This window comes from Narcine bancroftii, chromosome 4, assembly GCF_036971445.1.
Source record: "Narcine bancroftii isolate sNarBan1 chromosome 4, sNarBan1.hap1, whole genome shotgun sequence".
Taxonomy (NCBI): Eukaryota; Metazoa; Chordata; class Chondrichthyes; order Torpediniformes; family Narcinidae; genus Narcine; species Narcine bancroftii.
Genome location: NC_091472.1, coordinates 202,123,278 through 202,146,952, shown reverse-complemented (window position 1 = coordinate 202,146,952; position 23,675 = coordinate 202,123,278). Strand labels below are relative to the sequence as shown.

The window sequence follows — 23,675 nt, the reverse complement described above, 5'->3', positions numbered from 1 at the left end:
AAGGTAATGGAATTGAACGCAAACATCCCAAAAGTTTGACCTGCCGCAGCAGGGAGGAAGTGAATATTTTCAAAACCCTTATTTAGAAATTTAAATACTGCAGTTTAAAAAAAAACCAAAGTACCTGTTTGGCTAGAGTAAGTAAGAATTCAGTTCATGTGTACATCAGATTTATTGTCAGAGTACATAGATGATATCACATACAACCCTTTGCAGGGTGGTGTGGATCCTTGATGATTGCTGCTGCTCTCTGACAGCACCGTTCCCTGTAGATGTTCTCAATGGAGGGGAGAGCTTTGCCTGTGATGTGTCCACTACCTTTTGGGGGGGCTTTACACTTCAGGGTATTAGTGTCCCCAGACCAGACCGTGATGCAGCTGGTCAGCACACTTTCCATCACTCCTCTGTAGAAATCTGCCAGGGTTTCTGATGACATACTAAACCTCCACAAATTCCTGAGGAAGTAGAGGCGCTGACGTGGCTTCTTCGCGATGCCATTGGTGTGTTGGGTCCAGGAAATATCCTACAAGATAGTGACTCCCAAGAACTTAAATTTGGTCATCCTCTCCATTTCTGTTCCCCCAATGATCACTGGGTCATACACCTCTGGGTTTTCCTTCCTCAAATCAATAATCAGCTCTTTGGTTTTGATGACATTGAGTGCAAGATTGCTGTTGGTGCACCATTCAGCCAAGTTTTCAATCTCCCTCCGATACGCTGACTCATCCCCCATTTTTATCCAACCCATTACGGTGGTATCATCAGTGAAGTTGTAGATGGGTGTTGTTGTTGTATTGAGTCATACAGTCATAGAGTGAGTAGAGGAGGGGGCTAAGAACACAGCCCTGTGGTGCCCTGGTACTTACGGAGATTGTGGAGCCGATGTTCTTCCCAATCCTCACTGATTAGGATCTGGAGGTGAGGAAATCAGGATCCAATTACAATGTGGGGCCTTGAGGTGCAGGTCTTGGAGTTTGTTGATCAATTTTGAGGGATAATGATATTAAAAATTATGACAATAAGCTCATCAGAATATCATCTCTCAGTAAAGCTTAAGGAATCACGTTCTTGCAATTCCTGCATGACAGTCTCGCCAGCAAGGATGGTTTTCTAGAGAAGGAGACCCTCCCATATTTTCAGAATTTATTGTCATGAACAAGTCATAAACTTCATTGTTCTGTGGCAGTATCACAGTGCAAACATTCGTATAGCCACCTTACAAAATAATGCACGAAAAATCAAAGTAAGGCAGTGCCTTTGATTCATTGATCATTCAGGAATCTGATGGCAATGGGGAAGAGGCTGTCCTTGTGCTGCTGAGTGCTTGTCTTCAGGCTCCTGTACCTTGTTCCTGATGGTAGCAGAGTGAAGAAGGCATGGTCTGGGTGGTGGGGGTCCTTGAGGATAGAGACTGCTTTTGTCATTTTGTGGAGGGCCTCAAAAAGATGCACCCTTCACCATGATAAACTTCCAGAGGACTGAAGAGACCTCATTCCACACAGGTGCTGCCATGTGTTTTGAAATCATTTTTCCCGTACAAATGCAACACAGGATTATGAACAGAGGATCTTACACCCAGCAATCCATTAACTGCAGCCCGATCCTGCAAATATACTGAATACCATAAACTAACAACCAAACTTGTTAAACAACAAGGTTGCAAAGTGCTCCCAGGGACATGAATAATACTGAATACTTGAATTCATTTTTCTGTTCATTATTAAGGTAAATATATTGTTGCGGGCTAACCGGCTCACAGAGTTGCGGGCAAGTCCATGGCAGATCTGACTGTGAGAGCTCTGGGTGGGGGGGCAAGCCCACAGCCCGGAGGCTGATGTCATAAAGGACCCGGGAGTCGCAAACGTCATCGGGTTCCGAGGGATTTAAACGGGTGCGAGAGTTCTATTAAAGTCGGTTGGTTCAACTCATTTTCAACTCTGATCCTTATATTTGGCCTCTCCCGCCGTGAGTGCAAAGTGCGGTTGCTCCACATGGACGGCCTAGGCGATCACGTGCCATTGGCCTTAATGAACGAGATGCTGGCACTAGCAGACGGCCATAAGTCACGTTTACTGTTCGAACAAGTCTTTCTCGAGTAGATGCCAGAAGATACATCAGCTTCCTTCATCACTGTCGACCCATGCAAAATAGCGGCCCGCTCAGATATCCTGTGATACACCAAGCAGCATGGCAGGGCTTCCATTGACCAAGCTGCTGCATCATACCCCAAGGCCCGGGCCTTCCCCACGCCACCAACGAAGCCGGTGATGCCCACAGCAGGGAGCGACCCAAGTTCAGACCGTTGGTGTTTTTACCACCAAAAGAGGGGTTCAGGAGCGCACCTTTGCCTCCCACCCTGTTCTTTTCTGGGAAACGCCGGGGCTGGCCATCGCTAATGGCTACTGTGGCTGGCCACTGTGATAGCCTCCTTTACTTATGGGACCGACACTCTGGGTAAAAGTTCCTCGTAGACACGAGGCAGAGGTTAGCATCTTTCCCCCCTTGAGCCACAACCACACCAGAAAGTCAGGACTGGTGCTCACCATTGCTAACAAAAGCAGCATTTCCACATACAGCACGTGAACCATCCCACTACAGTTCGGGACCAGCTGTTTCACCTGGTTGTTAACGCTGACAGCAGTGTCACAGCCTTTATTGGGAACAGATTTCCTCCGGGTGCACTCCCTCCTAGTGGACCTCAAGGGATGGCGCCTAGTGAATGCCAAGATCTTCTCGCTTGGTGAAGCCAAGTTACTGACCCCACACCTAGACTCTGTGACTTTGCCAGAGTATTAGCGGAGTTCCCGACCATTATTACGCCGCAGTTCTCCACAGATGCCCCAAGCATGGTGTACAGCACCATGTTCCCACTCAAGGTCCATTGCTGCACGCCTAGGCACGCAGGCTCCCTTCCGACAAATTCCTCCTCGCCAAGGAATTCAGGAAAATGGAGATGGGGATCGTCTGGCACTCAGACAGCCTGTGAGACTCTCCGCTGCACATGGTCCTCAAGTCAGCTGGAGGGCACGTGGCAACTACAGAAGGCACAATGACATCACCACGTCTGACCGCTACCCAGTAATCCACATTCAGGACATTACAGCCAATTTACATGGGTCATGCATCTCCTCCAAGGTCGACCTGGTCCATAGGTGTCACCAGATTCTCGTGCACCCTAGCGATGTTCCCAAGATGGCCTCATCACCCTGTTCAGCCTATTCGAGTTTCCGTGGTTGCTTTTTGGACTCAAGAAAGACGGCACAGATGTTCCAGCGGCTCATGGACTCGGTGGGGTGCAGCTTAGATTTAGTCTTCATCTACTTAGATGATATCCTGATCACTAGCTGTTCACACCAAGAGCATTTGACGCACCTGCATCAACTCTGCTGCTGCCTGAGTGAATACGGCCTGTCCATCAACCCCACGAAGTGCCAGTTCGGGCTGTCGGCCATTGATTTCCTTGAGCACCGCATCGACCGGAATGGAACAGTTCCCTTGCCGCTGAAAGTCAAGGCCATACACCAGTTTGCCAGGCCCAGTATAATTAAGGGCCTACAGGAGTTCATGGGCATGAACCACCGATTCCTACCGCCCAAATCATGTGACCCCTGTTTGGCCTGATGTCCGGGAAGGACAAAGAAATCACCTGGGACCCGAGTCAGCAGCAGCTTTCAAGCAAGCCAAGCCAAGGATGCCCTGGTACACCCATGGGGGGATATGCCATGGTTGATGTTTCCAATTCAGCAGTCGGCAGCGTGCTGGAACACTAAGTGAGGGTCAGTGGAAACCATTTGCTTTCTTCAGCCGGCACCTGCACCTAGAGCGCCTTCAACAGGAAGTTGCTCGCCCTCAACCTCACCCTCTGACACTTCCAGTATCTCTTGGAGGGGTGGGAGTTCACATTCTTCATAGATCACAAACCCCTCACCTTAGCATTCCCCAAAGTGTTGGATCCATGGTCGGCAACACCACCTGTCATACATCTCGGAGTATACCACCACTGTCAAACACATCTCCGGGCAAAACAGCGTCATGCTCAATGCATTGTCTCGCATTTCCATCCACTCAGTGCGTTCCCTGTCCCCAGGGTTGGACTACATGGTGTTCACCAAGGCACAGCAGCTGGATGAAGAAATGCCGGCCTATTGCTCCGTCGTCTCAGGCCTGCAGCTTGAGGACATCCCCATTAGCCCAACAGGCAGCAAGGTCCTCTGAGCCGTGTCACCAGCCAACCTCAGCTGTTCGTTCCAGCTGCTTGGAGGTGTCGCGTTTTCGACGCACGACGTGTTTGGCCCATCTGTCCATTCAGCTAACCATCCTACTGGTGGCAGACAGATTTGCTTGGCATGGCCTATGCCAGCAGGTCGGGCACTGAGCCAGGACATGCATACACTGCCAGATCTCGAAAGTCCAAAGGCACATGAGGGCTCCCCTTCAACCCTTCCAGCTACAAGCTAAGAAAATGGTATTGGCATCAAGGAAAAAAGATAAACAAATTACATATAATCCAAAAGAAATTAAGGAAAACTTTAGAGAATTCTATGAACAATTATACCGAACTGAAAACGAAGGGAAAGAAGGGAAAATAGATGAATTTCTAACTAAAATTGAACTACCAAAACTACAAATAGAGGAACAAAATAAATTAACAGAGCCATTTGGAATAGTAGAAATACAAGAGATAATAAAAAAATTACCAAATAATAAGACACCAGGAGAGGATGGATTCCCAATAGAATTCTACAAAACATTTAAAGACTTATTAATTCCGCCCCTCCTGGAAGTAATCAACCAGATTGATAAAACGCAAAGCTTACCAGATTCATGTAAAACAGCAATAATTACAGTAATACTAAAGCAAGGGAAAGATCCACTAACACCAGCGTCATATAGACCAATATCTTTACTTCACACAGATTATAAGATAATAGCTAAATTATTAGCAAACAGATTAGCAGAGTATGTACCGAAAATGGTAAATCTAGACCAAACTGGATTTATCAAAAAAAGACGCACAACAGACAATATTTGTAAATTTATTAACTTAATTCATGCAGTAGAAAGGAATAAAGCACCAACAGTAGCAGTTGCTTTAGACGCAGAGAAGGCCTTTGACAGAGTAGAATGGAATTATTTGTTCAAAGTATTGCAAAAATTCAGTTTACCGGAGAAGTATATTAATTGGATTAAAGCATTATATAAGGGACCGTTAGCGAAAGTGACAGTAAATGGACATGTATCAAAGCAATTTCACTTAAGCAGGTCAACACGACAGGGATGCCCACTATCACCTTTATTGTTTGCGTTAGCTATAGAACCACTAGCAGAATTGATAAGAACAGAAAAAAATAATATAAAAGGGATAAAAATAAAAGACAAGGAATATAAAATCAGTTTATTTGCGGATGATGTTATAGTATACTTAACAGAACCAGAACTATCAATAAAAGAATTATATAAGAAATTGAAGGAATATGGAGAAGTGTCGGGTTACAAGATCAACGTAAATAAAAGTGAAGCAATGCCTATGAATGATGCGGATTTCTCAAAATTTAAGAAAGAATCACCATTTAGATGGCAAATGCAAGCAATAAGATACCTCGGTGTACAAATAAACAAAAATCTCGGCCAACTGTATAAACTCAATTATTATCCACTAATGAAAAAATTACAGGATGATTTAGAGCATTGGAAAGATTTACCATTAACACTAATAGGAAGGATAAACTGTATTAAAATGAACATTTTTCCAAGGATATTATACCTATTTCAGGCATTGCCAATACAACTGACAGAGAAATTCTTCAAAGAGTTAAAGAAAATAATAAGGAAATTTTTATGGAAAGGGGGGAAACCGAGGATAGCACTAGATAAATTAACAGAATGGTATAAACAAGGAGGCTTACAACTGCCAAACTTTAAAAATTATTATAGAGCCGCACAATTAAGATACCTATCAGATTTTTATCAAACAAGGGAAAAGCCAGATTGGACGAGATTAGAATTAGATAAAATAGGGGAAAAGATACCTGAACACATATTATATAAATGGGATGAAAAATTGGTACAACATAGAAGTTCTCCAGTATTACATCATCTCCTCAATATTTGGAAGAAGATTCATATAGAAAGAAATAAAACAAATTATCAATTACCAAAACTAATATTGACGCAAAACAAGTTACTCCCTTTTACAATAGATAACCTTTCCTTTAGAGAATGGGGAAAAAAAGGGATTAAAAGAATATAAAATTGTTTTTCAGGAAATAGATTCTTATCCTTTGAACAAATGAAAGATAAGTACAATATAACTGGAGATACAGCGCTGGCATATTACCAATTGAGATCCTACTTGAAGGATAATTAGGAAGCAGTTTGAGTTTGCCAGAGGCAAGTAACCTTGAATATGTGATTACAGATACAATGTTAATCAAAAGATTTATAACAAATATGTATATTAAACTGCAAGAAAAGGAGAATGAGGAAACAAATGGTAAAACTAAACAAAAATGGGAACAAGATTTAAATATAAAGATAAAAAAGGAAACATGGGAGAAGTTATGCTCCGGAATGATGAGAAATACAATAAATACGAGGTTACGTATGATACAATATAACTGGATACACAGGCTATACATTACACCTCAAAAGTTAAATAAATGGGACCCAACAGTATCTGATAGATGTTTTCGATGTAAAAAAGAAATGGGAACAACAATTCATGCAATCTGGACATGTGAGAAAGTACAAAAATTTTGGGATGATCTCAATCAGATATTAAATAAAATAACAGAAAACAATATACCAAAGAATCCAGAGATCTTCCTCCTAAATAACATAAAAAATAAAGAATTTGGAATTGATTTGGAGGATGCACAAAAAAGATTTGTTAAGATAGCTCTAGCTGTAGCAAAAAAATGTATTATGTCAACCTGGAAATTGGAAGATAATTTGAAAATACAACAATGGTATATAGAAATGAATAAATGTATTCCATTAGAAAAAATAACATATAGTTTAAGAAATAATATTGAAATATTTGAACAAATATGGGAGCCTTACATTAAATACAATAGCGAAAACCTACCGGGGATAATCATTACCTAAGTTAACGGAAGGAAAAGGAAATGAAAAGAATGGACTCAGTAGAATTTCTGGTGTATTTTTATTGAATGACAACATTGTCTGACTGGTTTAATGTATCCTAGATTGTATACCTTAAATGGACGGGAGGGGGGAGGTAGGGAGGGTGGGATGGGAGGAGGGGGGGGGGGAGAAAATGGCACTGTATATGTGTGAAAAGGAAAAAGTGTGTACCATGGTTAATGTGATTTATGGTGTGAAAAATAAAAAATTTAAAAAAATTAAAAAAACCCTTTCAGCTGAAGAACAGAAGGTTTGAGCACATCCATTTGGACATCATTGATCTGCTGCCGGTCTCCCAGAGGGCAAGGTACCTGTTCACTATGGTCTACAAGTTCACCAGGTAGTCAGAAGCCATACCGCTCACCAACATCTCCACGGAGTCCAGCGCCAGAGCCTCCATTGCAAGCTGGGTTGCATGTTTTAGTCTGCCTGTCAACATCACCTCAACTGGGGTGGGGTGGGGTTGCAGTTCACATAAACCATATGGATGGCGCTGGCACAGCTACTTGGGACCCAGCTGCAGCACACCACAGCCTACCATCTGCAGTCCAATGGCCTGGAAGAGCGTTTCACCTGGTTGGCCCTGATGGCACGCCTCTGAGGCCTGGATTGGGCAGACAAGCTCCCATGGGTGCTTCTTGGCATCCGCACAGCTCCTAAAAACTTAGCCACGTCTTCAGCAGAATTGGTATATGGCACCCCACTGACAGTTTCAGCCGAGTTTGTGCCAGCAGCCCGTAACACAGAGGAGAAACCCACAGCAGTGCTCACAAGACTGAGAGAAGGTAGGAACATTAACTCCTGTCCCAACCTCATGCCACAGCCCGACACCTTCCTTTGTTCCCAAAGACCTCCGGGACTGCAACTATGTCCTCGTCCACTGGGACACGCACCAAACTCCACTCCAGCGGCCGTATGAGGGCCTCTACAAGGTGGTGTGTCAAAACAGAACCACTTGCGTCCTTGACGTGAGCAGCCATGAGGAGACCTTCACCAATGACTGCCTCAAGCCAGCACACCTAGATCTGGAAAACCCTGTGACTGTGCCTCCCCAACACTGACAAGGTCAACCACCCAAGGGGACTAAAGAGATATTGGTCATGGACTCCAGTCCTAACATCAGTTTTGGGGGGGAGTGGGAACATCACCCACACAACAGGCTCACAGAGTCGTGGGCAAATCCACGGCAGACCTGGCTCTGAGAGGTCTGGGTGCAGGGTAAGCCCACAGCCTGGTGGCTGATGTCATAAAGGCCCCGGGAGTCGCAAGTGTCACAGGATTCCAAGGGATTTAAACGGGTGCGAGAGTACTTTTAAAGTCAGTTGGTTTAACTCACTTTCAACTGCGTGATTCTTTCGCTCGCTGTGCGCCTAGTGCAACTACAATATATAATTTTTTTTATACAATATAATTTAGACCTACAGCACAGTAACAGGCTATTCAACCCATGAGTCTGTGCTGCCCAATTTACACCCCATTAACCTGCACCCCCAGTACACTTTGAACAGTGGGAGGAATCCTAAGCCCCCGGGGAAAACTCACGCAGACACGGGGAGAATGTACAAACTCCTTACAGAGAGCGTGGGATTCGAACCCAGATCCAGTCCCAATCTCTGCCACTGTAACAGCTATGCCAACCATGCTGCCTAACGGTGACATGCAATATCTTTTTCTCACATTAAAAAAAACAGAAATGTTACCTCATCAACCAGCTGAGTGCTGTCATCTGTGGATCGGAGCTGAGTATGTTCATTGATTACTTGAAGTGCCTGAATCATCATACCCTCTTTTTCTTCACTGTCATTTACTGTGTGGATCAAAACCATCTTTAACAGCGGGAAGCAATATGCAAAGGCTGGAGCTGTCAGGGGTTTCACATCTGCAAGAGTTAAGAAATGTTATTCTAAGCAGTGCTCGAGGCAAGTCTTCCAGAATCTCAATCTTCAAGCAGAAAGTATATTGAACAGCAGAAAGAAACAGCAACACTGCTGCTCAACACAAGTTAGAATTTGAATTGATTCAGAGCACTCCAGGTGAATTGATTGAACAGGGGACGACCACAGTGCAGGCATACCCTCCATAACACAGCTAATGGTTCCATACCCTCCATAACACAGCTAATAGGTTCCATACCCTCCATAACACGGCTAATAGGTTCCATACCCTCCATAACACAGCTAATAGGTTCCATACCCTCCATAACACGGCTAATAGGTTCCATACCCTCCATAACACGGCTAATAGGTTCCATACACTCCATAGCACGGCTAATAGGTTCCATACCCTCCATAACACGGCTAATAGGTTCCATACCCTCCATAACACGGCTAATAGGTTCCATACCCTCCATAACACGGCTAATAGGTTCCATGCAAGTTCCATGTTGGAAAAGCACACTATTCAAAACATTATTACAATGTACTTTAATGTCATACATTCCAATCCTATAAAAGGGATATATAAAACTGATCTTTATTAGAAAAAAGTGAACATTATTTATTTAAGAAAATATTTGTCTAATGTAGATTTGCACCATTGCAGAAGCCCGATCACAGCGGGGACAGCAATAACTTTCAACACAGCCACTTAACTCTCTCTATTTCACAGCAAATTCCAGGGGATCCCCTCCGTATAAACTGGTGTTGTTCAGTGGTTTGGAAACCCGCTGGTCTGCCTCATCATAGCAGAGACGGAAAAACCCCAGATTCCCATCAGTGAAAGGCAGTGTGCTGAGGGTAGAGCAGGGAGCCCGATCACAGCGGGGACAGCAATAACTTTCAACACAGCCATTTAACTCTCTCTATTCCACAGCTCAGCGCCTGCATTTCAAATAATTTAAACTCGAGCTTTGCAAAGTATTGAGGTGGTTCAAATAGCATCAACAATAAAACTTTAACATTGCAAATTGAAAAATGCGGGTCAGAAATATCAAAACCCACCTTGTTGGAAACCGTGTAAAACAGAGCATGCCTGGAAAGCACTGCAATTTCAGGTTTACATGACATACCTGCCTCAGCTTTGCTACCCCGATTGGGCACAGTACAAGAACGCAGCAGACACACTGTCCGGGCAGTGGCCGTTAGGAGCTCTTCTTGACACCAAGCTTCATCCAAACTACAGGCAGGCTTAAGCAGCCGGAGAGTCACATTACCAACCAGGCAGCCTGAATCACAAAATAGAATGCAAGGTTCACACGGTTTCATTATGACAAACCTGAGGACATGGGTTCAGGGTGAAAGGGGAGAAGTTTACTGGGAACACAAGGGAAAATTTATTCACAGAGAGTGGTGGGAGTGTGGAATGAGTGGAAGTGGTGAATGTGGGCTCAATATTAATATTTGAGAAATATTTGGACAGGAGCATGGATGGGGAGGATATGGAGGGATTTGAACTGGGTGCAGGTCAGTGGGAATTGGTAGAATAATAGTTCTGCACAGATTTGAAGGGCCAAAGGGTCTGCTTTCTGTGCTGTAATGTTCTAAGAATCACAGAGTCCTCCCATAATAATAATTGTTGCCACCAGCAAAATGTGCTTTCCCCTTAACACACTACTATAAATACTTGACTGTAAGCACGCTATTCTCAAATTAGGGTACAATTCTTGAGGGGATTATCAATATTTTCATGAACCAACAAGACAACCATCATTATCTAGTGCCTTGTGAGAGAAACTTACAGTGCAGTGAAGGATAAATCTGGATTTATTCATTTAACAGGCAAAATTTAGAAAAGGCATTTCAGCATTCGTACCCTGCTAATGTAAACTCCAGTCCCCTGCTTGGAGATTTGCTTGGTCTGCCCCAAAAATTGGCTTTGAAGTGTCTTGAAGGACACAGTCTTCTGCCAGACTAGGGCCCCACAGACTCCTGATTAGGACCTCTGATGTCCTGAAAATCATTCCTTCCTCAGTCTCCTTCCATCGTGAGTCCGCAAAGGAAGTGAATACAAGATTGTGAGGGGGTCAGACATAATGGAGAAGGATGAGTACACGTTTGGGTGACGTGGCCAAGGAAGTTTCCTGCACTTCCACGATGTTGACAAGACTCAAGAAATTATTTATTGTTATGTAAAAAATATATACAAAAAGGTTTTTGCTTTGTCCTGTATCAGCATATACAGAAACTACATTAATGCAGTGCCAACGTCAAGACAAGAAAGAGAAGCCGAAGAGAGTTTCTTCATCTCCTCCGATGGCATCGCTTTCCTTGGCTACTGCAACTTCCCAAGCTGTACAGCCTCCTGTTCAGTAGGAAGCGCAACTTCAAGGCATCCAAGTCACTCTCCTCGGCCCAGTTCTGAAACCCCCCCCCCCGATAAGGAAGGTGCCAGCACACATGGCCCATCAGGAGCTCTGTTTGCTATCAGCACCCTCACAAGTGCCAGTGCCAATACCTGGTTCTTATAAGCCAATCACCAGCAGGCCGTGGCCTGGTTGGAGTCCTTCGGCGCCAAGCCCTGTGTGATCTCTTGCCCTGTAGGACCCTCTCCCAGGCTTCTTCCTCTTAGTGGAGGCTGGGGAGTTGGGAAGGGATGCTCTCTCTCACTCTCTGTTGCCATGCATTGGTCTGCTGGTCCCTCTGTGCCTGTGATTCTTGAGATCTGGGCTGCCATGCATGAGTGCCACCATTGCGGGCACAACATTCCATGGATCCCGATCCCATTCCACATGAAATTTAAACTAGCATGGGATCATTGTGCGAGACGGCAGTAGGATCCTGCGGAGAAGTGCTGGAAGACCATGTCTCCACTCCCCTTCTCATCCCAAGTCTGCATCAATGGCAAATCTGCCATTCCAGTGTTCAAGTTTATTATTATCATTCAACTGTAAACTGCAACTGGACAAAACAATGTTCTTCAGTCCTCGGTGTCAAAAAACAGGCAACCACATACATAGATATAGTATGTGATTTACATGCAGTACTTATATAAAGAAATATTGCTAAATAATAGAATCTCGGAGGGAATATATGAGCAGTTCATCAGTCATTCAGCATTTTCACTGCCCATGGGAAGAAGCTGTTTCTCAGCCCAGTGGTCCAATAACCATATAACCATTTACGGAGCGTAAACAGGCCATGTTGGCCTTTTGAGTCCGCAACGGTTCACTAGAACAACTCCACTAGCTCAAACCTCCCGCTCTCCGCCAATAACCCTCCAACCCCCTCTCCTCCCCGTACACATCCAACTTTCTCCTAAATGACAGAATGGACCCTGTTGCAACTATCTCATTCGGAAGATCATTCCAGTCTGCAACCACTCGCTGAGTGATGACTCATCATTTTCAGTAATTCAGCCAACAATGGTGGTGCTGTCAGCAAATTTGTAGATTGTGTGGGAGCTGAACTTAGCTACACAGTCATAAGCGAACAGTGAATAGAGCAGCCTTGAGTGCCCATATTGATGATCAGTATGGATGTTGAAGGTCTTTTATGGAGACTATCAATTTCGGTTTTTAGAAAATGATTGTGAAGCAATGATTTTTGTTGACTCATTCCCAGATATAAGAGGACAAAGACGTAGTCCACCATTATCTCCTAAAGGAAAATTTGGTAGCTCTGGAAATGGAAGAAATGGCAGAAATGGGAAAGATGGGAATGGAAAGAGTCCACCTCCTTCCGAAATGGGATCTTCGAGATTGGAGTCTTTTGGATGAAAAGAAGAATTTTCTTATTTTATTTTTTCTCTTATTATGATACTTGGATGTTACTGATTGTTTGGCTGGGGAGGGGGAGATTTGCACTAAGTTCTTTACTAGTCATCAGCCACTGGTGGGTGATCCACATCCAATTTTTGTTTAGGGGATTACTACCTTTTGGTAGTTTTTTTTTGGTGGGGGGGGGGATTTTTATTTTATTGTTTTTTTAAATAATTTTAAACTTTTTTCTTAGTTTTTAATTTGTGATTTTTTTTCATTGGAGGGCCTATATATGTTGATTTGAGTTTTTATATAAAGATATTATTGGTATTTAGTAATAATAGTAGATATGTCAAAGTTGAGGTTTGCTACTTTTAATGTTCGAGAATTAAATAGTACGATTAAACGTAAGCGAGTCTTGGTGTATACTAAGAAAATGAAAATTGATATTGCCTTTTTACAAGAAACACATTTGAATGTGAAGGAAAGTGTGAAATTAAAAAGGGATTGGGTTGGGCATGTATATTTTTCTTCATTTAATTCTAGAGCTAAAGGTGTAGCAATTTTGATACATAAACCGTACCACACTGTGATGCAGCTGACCAGGATGCTTTCGATAGAGCTCCTGTAGAGGTTTAATGGTAACTGGTAGCCTTGCCCGCTTCAGTCTTCTCAGGAAGTGCAGACTTCCTGACAGGTGAGGAGATGTTGGGTGTCCATGATAGTGTTATAGTTACAATTACTTTCGAATTACTGCTCTGTGTAAAGTTTAGACTGAGAGGTGAAACAAAGTTTTATGTGAATTGTCACATGATTTGTGAATTCCATCACTTTCTGTGAGTTTTGTTTTAGGTGTTTGCTTTAACTGAACATGCCTGCCCAATGCAAAGTGATTAAAAATTAGTTTGTTTCTGTGATTGGAAGCTACGACTAGTGGTGTACTAAAGGGGCTGATGCTGGGGCCCTTGCTTGTTATTTATACCAATGTTTAAGAAAAATATTGAATGAACACAAACACATGGGCGTCACAGTTGGCATAGTGGTTAGTGCAACGCCTTTACAGTGCCAGCAATTGGGACTAGGATTCAAATTCTATCAATGTAATGCACAACATCTGTACATGTGAGCTGGTTTTGTAGCCTGTCTACATCTATCCTGATTAAGCATGCCCAGGCCTAAGACAACATTTACATAGTGTGACAGAGTATTTAGAGGTGGTTTGGGAGGAATTGTTAGAGCAGCTTGCACACACACATTTTTAAACACAGAATATTTGCAGGACTTTTGCAGAATGCTTTTTGCAGGAGACAAAGTATCAACAGCAGCTTGCCTGGGAGAGCATGCGATCTTTGCAAGCAGAGGAGAAGAGTTTTGTTCTCAGAGAGGGAGAGTGTGAAACAGAGAGAGGAGTCACAGAAATTATTTCCAGAAGGACAAAGCTGGCCAACTTTGTAAGGCTGTCTGGTCAAAGGAGAAGACAGGTGGTGTGAAAGGTGACTTGAAAGAAAGAGGATCATCTGGAGAACCCTGAAGGGGACAAGTTTAGTCAGCGAGACTGATTGAGAAGGAATCCATTGCGGATGTCCTGGAAAAGGAATCTCTCTCTGAAAACCAACAAGAACCCTCCTGAGTGGTAATCATTTGTTTGTTAAGCACCAAAGACTGGTGAACATTGTTATGCTTGCTTGCACTGAGCAAAACAGCCTGCTTTGTGGGCAATATAGTAGTAGACAGGAAATCACAAAAATAGATTATATCTAAAAAGCGGTACACAATAGGAAAATTTGGGGGTGACTTTTGTGATCAGCAGTCCAAAATCCATAAAATACACCCAAAAGTGATCAGGAAGCAAAATCCTCGTTGTCCAGTGTTACCTCAAAGGTAACAACTCACCCCGCAACAGCTCTCTGGGAGTAACTTCAGTTCAAGGTGTCTCAGCACTACCTTAGTAATTGACAGAAAATTACAGCAAAGCCCAATTCTCAGCCCCCCAAAAAAATCAGAAGCTGTTGATATCAGGTTAAACTAGTGAATAAAACGTACCCAGGTTTTTTAGATCTGTTGATAAGACACATGCACTCAAGGCCAGGAATGTTTCCTTAAGTCTGGGAGCAACAAGCGGTGATTGGAATAGAGGTTGGAATAAACGAATCAAACCAGGAATGTGCTGCGACAAACCAGGGGGTTTCTTCTTGATGACTCCATTCAGCACCTTTAAAGCAGACTGCACATCTTCATCTAACTGTGGGAACACACAAGATCAGAATCTGTTTCTTCAAAAGCTCAGTAAAGTCAAACAGAAATGAGGCAACGATTTGTCAGTGCAAGGGGAACAGATGTACAAATATGGAATAACAGCCCACCAATATTTTATACATAACTTGGATCCCATTCTGAAACCTGCTCTGGAAGATGGATGCAGTTTGGGCAGCATCCATGGAGAGAAGTGGACAGCCAGCATTTCAAGTCAGGATCCTTTCTCGAGAGTCTACGAGAATTGGAGGAGCAAATTTGCCGACAGCTTCAAGAAACGCAAGGTATCGATGGCAGGGGATTTTAACATTCCACATATTAAATTGCAACTCCCATAATGTAAGGGGCCGGATGGGTTAGTGTTTGTCTATTATGTTCAGGAAAGTTTTCTTAATATATAGAGATGTCAACAAGTATAATACTAGATCCCCTATTTGGGAACAGGACAGGGCAGGTGATGGAAGGGAGTATAAGGGAACACTTTAGATCTGGTGGCCATAATGCCATTAATTCCTCAGATTCAGATGCTAAATAGGAGAAAAGCCAATTTCGATGGTATCAGAAAGGATCTGGTAAGTGTGGATTGGGATAGGTTGTTTGATGGCAAAGCTGTAAGTGGGTGGCCTTCAATGGTGAAATTTTGAGAGTAGAGTTTGCATGTTCCTGTCAGAATTTGAGGAACTATTGCTCGAGAGATACTGAGGCCCTGGTTTGGTGAAGATGATATGCAGCTTGGAACAAACAAAGTGTTTGAGCAGTACAAAAATGCAAGAAAACACTTAGGATGGAAACTAAAAAGCAAGAGGTTGTTCTGACAGAGAAGAAGGAAAATCCATGAGACTTCTTTCTACAGGTGTATTAAGAGCAAAAGGAGAACATGAGATAAAATTGGACCCCTTGAAGATCAGGGTAGTCATCTACGCCTGGAACCAAAAGAGATGGAGGAGATCTTAAATGGATTTTTTGCATCAGCATTTACTTGAAACGAGGCAGAGCAGCAGTCAATTCATGGAGCCTGTACAGGTTACGGAGGACTACAGATTGTTGTCAAAAAATCAAAGAAATCCTTCGCAAACTCAAACTGCTGCCTCAGGGTATTCGAGCTTCACTGTGGCTACACCTTCCTTCCTTGTACCTGCTTCAATCGCTTCCTGATCGCTGACTCTTTCTCCAGCTGAGACTGCAGCATCTCCTTCTGTTTGTTGCTCAATTGGACCTCATCTTTCAGACCTTTCTTCTTCTTTATTTCCTGTCAAAATTATTTAATTTTAAAATATGATCAAAATGCTCTGCCATTCACCAGTTAAAAGTAACAGCAAGCCCGAATCCTAGGGGCAAATGTTTAGCTTGTAGAACTGTAATTATGAATTATTAATAATTTTACCCTACCCCATAATCTCAGTGTATTATATTTTGACTGACTGGTTTCACAAAATATCTTAAGAACAAGTCTCAAAAGTATTAACTGTGTTAAATTACAGTCTACAACAAACCATACAAATCTGGAATTTGGAGAAGGCTGCATCATGGTCTGGTAATGGGGACACCGATAGTCCTGAATGTAAAGCCCTCCAAAAGGTAGTGGACACAGCTCAAGTCATCACAGGCAAAACTTTCCCCACTATCGAGAACATCTACAGGGAACGCTGCTATCGGAGAGCAGCAACAATCATCAAGGATCCACACCACCCAGCACACGCTCTGTTCTCGCTGCTGCCATCAGGAAAGAGGTATCGGTGCTACAAGACTCACACCACCAGGTTCAGGAACAGCTCCTCCACCATCAGACTCAATGACAAACTCAATCAGGGACTCATTTAAGGACTCTGACGAGCACCGATTTTAAAAATTCTCTCTGTATTGCAGTTTGTTTACATTTCTTATCGGTTTACAAATCTTTATTTGTTTGCATGTATATGCTGTGAAGCTTTTGTGGACTATCAATAGATGGCAATTCTGCCTGGCCCACAGAGAGATGCAATCTCATCTTATCTACTCCAAGGAAAAGGTAAATTCACATTGCAGTGAAGAAGTATTTCCAACATTGTAAGCCTGGAGTGAGAATGCAGAAAATTAAATGGTTACAAAAACAGGGGATGGGAAAATAATCACCTCTTTAAGTTCCATGTCAATGATTTGTTCCTTGAATGAATAAGCTTTGTTCTCCCGCTTCAGATTGGCTTTCTTTGTGGTTTCCTGTTGAGCCCTGAGCAGAACAGAATAAATCCAAAAGCATAACCTAAAAAATTGACCAGCCACTGAAAGACCAGACAATTCATCCTCTGCTTCACACCATCATATATATATATATATATATATATATATATATACATACATATATAAAAAACTGGAAGCAGGGGACGAGAGGGAACAATGAAACAACTTTGTGGGCCGCTGTGTCCACTTCACCTCAAACATCGTCACCTACTTGGGTGCAATGGATAAAAACACTGGCAGATAAACATCCTTTTTGTGGTTGCCCTTGCACAGCCAAACTAAAGGGCAAGCTTCCAAGGAAGTTAGCACAAAGTGTTTAAAAATGTTTCAAAGAATAAGATCGCGGCAACTTCTGTTTTCATCGCTCCTGTTAACACACATGACAAAAACCAAACGTGCTCATGTGTGAACTGATGAACTGCAAAACTGACAAAGCATCTTCCTGTTACCACTTGGTTGTGGGCCCATGCTCCTCCCCCTCTACATTTTGCTCATTCCATGAAGCATTGGTTATATATCTTTGTTATATAAAGTAGCAGCTTGACCTGCTGAGTTTCTCCAGCAATGTGTGTTTTTTTAAAAAAAACAAAATCTTTCCTGATCATTAAACTGGAAAAGAGAAATAGTTTAATGAATCCAGCAACAAGAACATATTGCACTCCAAGTTACAAGTTAATTCAGTAACATGTCACATATCTGGCTGTAGCATCTAAGAATTCCTGTTGATATATCTTACAGCACCTTTTGAGTCTCTGTTCAGCAGAAGCAAATAATTACCAAAAATAATGAACACATTGGCTTGTGAGACAATGTGACAAAATTGCATAGACTAAATTTTAACTATTTTTCAAGTTAAATTTAGACAGACAGCGTCATTTCGGCCCGCTCAATTACAACCCGATTGACCTACATCTCCCGGTGCGTTTTTGAATGGTGGGAGGAAATCAGAGCCCCCACCCCAGGGAAAACCCAGAGACACGGGGAGAATGTACAAACTCCTTATAGACAATGCAGCATTTGAACCCCAGCCCCGATCGCTGGTGCTATAAATGCATTGTGCAAACTGCTAAGTCAACTGTGCAGCCCATATTGTGCCAACTGATACTGCCTCGAACTCTACAAGCAATATTTTAATCACTCTGAGATGATAAATAACAGAGCATGTAGCTGTACATGGATAACATTTTTCATTCCCTCTGAAGACTGATCTAACACATCAATACTTACATTTGAAGGAAGGATTTATCGTACAGCACTCCCTCAGGAACCAGCATGATCTCATATTCCTCTTTGGTCACCTGGTGGAAAGCATGGTTTTCCAACATGCTTGTGATCAGGCTGCACAGATGTGGCAATACAACTGATGAAGCGAGGATTGATAGGGATCCGACAGTGTTTACGACAGCCTAGGAAACAGGAAGTGTTAAGGAATATCCAAACCTGGTGAAGTAGTCTTGTAATTTAATGTTGCTAAATACCACTGTGTTCCTCGGGAGTAAAACACAAAAATCAGCAGACATTGTGGTTAAAATAAAACCACAATGGTGGAGAAACTCAGGTCAAATAGTGTCTTTTATATAGCAGGGGTAAAAATACATAACCGACGTTTTGGGCTTGAGCCCTTCATCAAGATATGGAAAAATGTCGGCATTTAAAAAATTTACTGCAGAACACTTTTTTTTAAAAATAAATGTTTCAGAGGAAGTTTCTAGTCTGACTGTACGAGATACTTTTAAACCTTACCTTACTCTGCTAATATGAAAAAGAGAACTAACAGAGGAATTGGTTGACAGATAAAAGGAAATTGATAGGCAATATGTTTTATTCCCAAACCCAGTCTCGCTTTTCAAGAAAGAGCTGAAAAACAAGCGAAACATGATTTACTGCTAACATACCCGATTGAAAGTCAGCTGTTAAAAAGCAAGAGTCAATTTAATATATATGACGACCATATAACCATTTACGGAGCGGAAACAGGCCATGTTGGCCTTTCGAGTCCGCAACGGTTCACTAGAACAAGTCCACTAGCTCAAACCTCCCGCTCTCCGCCAATAACCCTCCAAACCCCTCTCCTCCCCGTACACATCCAACTTTCTCTTAAATGACAGAATGGACCCTGCCGCAACTATCTCATTCGGAAGATCATTCCATTCTGCAACCACTCGCTGAGTGATGACTCATCATTTTCAGTACTTCAGCCAACAATGGTGGTGTTGTCAGCAAATTGGTAGATTGTGTGGGAGCTGAACCAAGTCAGGGAAGTTTTTGGTTGATCAATTAAAGGAGGCTTCTGTTAGAAGGCAGATTACAAAAATTCATAAAAATGATGGGGAGCTTGTGACAGACCATAAAGAAATAAATGATGCATTTAAAGAATTTTATTCTGATTTGTATAAATCTGAATTTCCAGACAATATCATTTTCATGGAAAACATCTTGAGCAAATTAATCATTCCCAAGTTATCTTCAGAGAGTCACTTTTTTTTTTAGACAAACCATTTTCTACAGAAGAAATTTTCAAAGTTATTGGGTCTCAGTTAAATATTTTATTGATTTAATAGCTCCCCGTTTAAACACAGTTCTTTCAGATTCTGTCAGTAAGGGCAGCCTCCCCACATCTTTTTCATGAAGCTTTGATTTCTTTGATCCCCTAGAAGAATAAAGATTTGACAGACTGTGCCTCCTACAGGCCAATCTCATTAGTGAATGTTGATAGGAAGATACTTTCTAAAATGTTAGCTAATAGATTGGAATTTTTAAAAAACCTTTAATCATCTCTAATGATCAGACAGGTTTTATTAAAAATCATTACTCATATTTTAATATTCTCCATTTATTGAATATTATTTATTCACCATCATCTAAAATGACAGAATGTGTAATTTCTCTGGATGTAGAAAAGGCTTTTGATAGAGAAGAATGGCCGTGTTTGTTTGAAACTTTGAGAAGATTTAACTTTGGTCTGGGGTTTGTTTCCTGGATTAAATTGATATATTATTCTTCCATGGCTTCAGTCCTTACTAATAATCATTTAGGTTATACCGTGGTACTAGACAGGATGCCCTCTGAGTCCATTATTGTTTGATTTAGCTTTGGGGCCATTGGCTAAAGGTTTTCAGGACTCAGAGGACATTATAGGGGATTTGAAGAGAGGGCAGGGTTCATAAGGTCTCTGTATGCTGATGATTTGTTACTATACATTTCTGATCCAGAGAAGTCTGTCCCCACCCTGTTGTCCCTATTGCTGCAGTTCAATTTTTTTCTGGCTATAAATTAAATCTTCACAAGAGTGAGCCATTCCCTTTTAATGCTTCCATGCCTATTTACGATCATATACCATTTAAGGTAGTTAATCATTTTTTTAATGTACTTAGGTGTTAAAGTTATGAAGGATCACAAGAATTTATTTAAGGAAACTTTTATCCCTTTGATTAGACAGGTAAAAGGATCATTGACTAAATGGTCGCCTCTTTCTATGACATTAGTTGGTCAAATTAATGCCATTAAAATGAATGTTCTCCCCAAGTTACTTTATATTTTTTTTAGGCAATCCAGACTTTCATCCCTAAAACTTTTTTTGACTCTTTGGATTCCATTATTTCATCTTATAAGAGTCAAAGACTGAATAAAATCTCTTACAAAAAACCAAAAGGAATGGAGGGTTGGCTTTGCCGAACTTTAGATTTTATTATTGGGCTATCAATATTCGTTATGTTACTTTTTGGATTCAATGTTCTGACAAGTTAGATTGCCCTCTATAAGCAATTTTGGAATTGAAATGAATTAAGAAATTCTCTTGGTGCTTGAAGCTGCAGTTCCTTTTTTTTAAACCAAGGTTAATAAGATGATAGAAAGCCCCATAGTTAAATAGACTTTACATATCTGGTATCAATTTGCAGATTTTTTTGGACTGAAGAATTTCTCTTTATTCAGTTTTATACCATTTAATTATATTTTTTCTTATTCCTGGATTGATCAGGCCTTCTCCAACTGGAAAGAGAAAGGTATTGGTTGCTTTCGAGATCGATTTGTTGATGGTTGTCTCGTGCCTTTTGAGCAACTATCTACTAAATTTAATGTTCCAGATTTACAATTTTTTAGGCATTTGCAGATTAGGAATTTTTTGAATACCCAATTACTTACTTTTCCCCATGCTCAGAAAGTAGATGTTGTGAATGTAATTTTTCTTTTGCATCCTTCCCAGAAGGGCTTAATTACTCATATTTATTATCAAAATTACGCCAGGTTCCAATTGATAAAGCATGGAAACAGGATTTACAATCAACTATTTGTGGGAAAGGATTTTAAAACTTGTTAATACATCCTCAATCTGTGCCTGTCACACACTCATCCAATTTGAGGTTGTACACAGGGCGCACGTATCTAAAGATAAATTGGCACGTTTATTTCCAGATGTCAACCCTCGTTGCGACAGGTGTAGCAGTGGGATGGCATCGTTAGTTTATTTATTTTGGTTTTGTCCAGCGTTGGAATCTTAATAGATAGAAATTTTCCAGAGTTTATCTACAATTTTAGCTGTTAACTTAGAGTCGAGTCCAATTGTGGCATTATTTGGAGTGTTGATGGAAGAGAGGCATCTGTTGCCATCCAATTGCCATGCTGTTGTATTCGCGACACTTACGGCTAGATCTATTTTGCTTAGGTGGAAAGATTCAATTCCACCTCTCTTCGTCCAATGGATGTGCTAAACTTTACCTTGTGGAGTTTAGAGAAGATCAGATGTGCTATAGATGATAACGATATTAAGTTTTTTTTTTAAATTTTTTTATTTTTCACACCATAAATCACATTAGCCATGATATACACTATTTCTTTTTCACACATATACAGTGACTTTTTCTCCCCCCACCTCCTCCCAAGCCACCCCCCCACTCCCCCCTCTCGTCCATTTTAGGTATACAATCTAGGTTGCATTAAGCCAGTCAGACAATGTTGTCATTCAACAAAATTACACCAGAAATTCTACTGAGTCCATTCTTTTCTTTCCTTCTCCTTCCATCAACTTAGGTAATGTTTGTCCCCGGTAGGTTTTCGCTATTGTATTTAATGTAAGGCTCCTATACTTGTTCGAATATTTCAATATTATTTCTTAACCTATATGTTATTTTTTCTAATGGAATGCATTTATTCATTTAAATTTAGTAGTTTCTTCCTTTTTAATTTGGTTATGTATTCCATTAATATTTAAAGACATATAGTTCAGCATAGCCCTTTTATATTTTGTTTATCTTCTCTTTCCGTTTTTCCATCATTACCTTTCCTCCTTTTCCATTTCTGTTTTCTTATTTTCAACTCTTTATAAGACAACATTTCTACAACATCCAACATTTTCCTTATTCTCCTATTTCTATCTTATTTATCCCCAATCTCCCCTTCACCTCCTGAGTTGTCCTTTATCCCTTGTCGGACAACCACATCTCCCCTCTCCATTTGGATGTGCGAATCCACTCGCAAGCGTCAACTGATTTTGCAGTGACCGCTATTTCCCCCCACCCCGCCTCCCCCAGAAAAGATTTCACTTTTCATATGTCACAAAGGTCACTCTTTTAATTCCCTCCTTATTCTCTCTATTCCATTACCTTCCCTTATTAATTCTTGTCTATACTATCTATATTTTCCTCTAAGTACAGATACATTCATGTATGCTCATTGTCTCTATTCACTCTTATACCTCTTTACCCACATACATATCAATCGTGATCATTTTTACTCTCATTACCCGTCTTCCTCCCTCAGTCTATTTTTGTAATTGTTCTGCAAATTTTCGTGCTTCTTCTGGATCCGAGAATAGTCTGTTTTGTTGTCCTGGAATAAATATTTTCAATACCGCTGGATGCTTTAGTATAAATTTATACCCTTTCTTCCATAAAATCGCCTTTGCTGTATTGAACTCTTTTCTCTTCTTTAGGAGTTCAAACCTTATATCTGGATAAATGAAGATTTTTTGCCCTTTATACTCCAGTGGTTTGTTGCCCTCTCTTACTTTTTCCATTGTCTTCTCCAGTACCTTTTCTCTTGTAGTATATCTTAGGAATTTTACTACAATAGATCTTGGTTTTTGTTGTGGTTGTGGTTTAGAGGCCAATACTCTATGTGCCCTTTCTATTTCCATTTCTTGCTGTAGTTCTGGACATCCTAGGGTCTTAGGGATCCACTCTTTTATAAACTCCCTCATATTCTTGCCTTCTTCATCTTCCTTAAGGCCCACTATCTTTATGTTATTTCTTCTGTTATGGTTTTCCATTGTATCTATTTTTTGAGCTAGTAGTTCTTGTGTCTCTTTAGTTTTTTTATTAGATTTCTCCAATTTCTTTTTTAAGTCTTCTACCTCCATTTCTGCTGCTACTGCCCGCTCTTCCATCTTGTCCATTTTCTTTCCCATTTCTGTTAAGGTCATCTCCAT

The 23,675-nt window shown here is 41.3% G+C and overlaps 1 protein-coding gene across 2 annotated transcripts in view; it reads right to left on the bottom strand.

Annotated features, from left to right (window-relative positions):
• gcn1 (GCN1 activator of EIF2AK4) overlaps window positions 1-23,675 on the bottom strand; it is a 177,220-nt gene that overhangs the window by 86,176 nt on the left and 67,369 nt on the right. For both annotated transcript variants that reach the window (XR_011356331.1, XM_069933655.1), the window contains exons 21-26: window positions 18,479-18,657; window positions 17,147-17,240; window positions 16,170-16,283; window positions 14,825-15,023; window positions 10,154-10,309; window positions 8,847-9,025 (exon numbers count right to left, since the gene is read on the bottom strand). Coding sequence is in view for 1 of the 2 variants with exons in the window: in XM_069933655.1 (XP_069789756.1) it covers window positions 8,847-9,025; window positions 10,154-10,309; window positions 14,825-15,023; window positions 16,170-16,283; window positions 17,147-17,240; window positions 18,479-18,657 (921 nt within the window). In the remaining variant the exon portion in view is untranslated. The remainder of the gene's footprint in view (window positions 1-8,846; window positions 9,026-10,153; window positions 10,310-14,824; window positions 15,024-16,169; window positions 16,284-17,146; window positions 17,241-18,478; window positions 18,658-23,675) is intronic.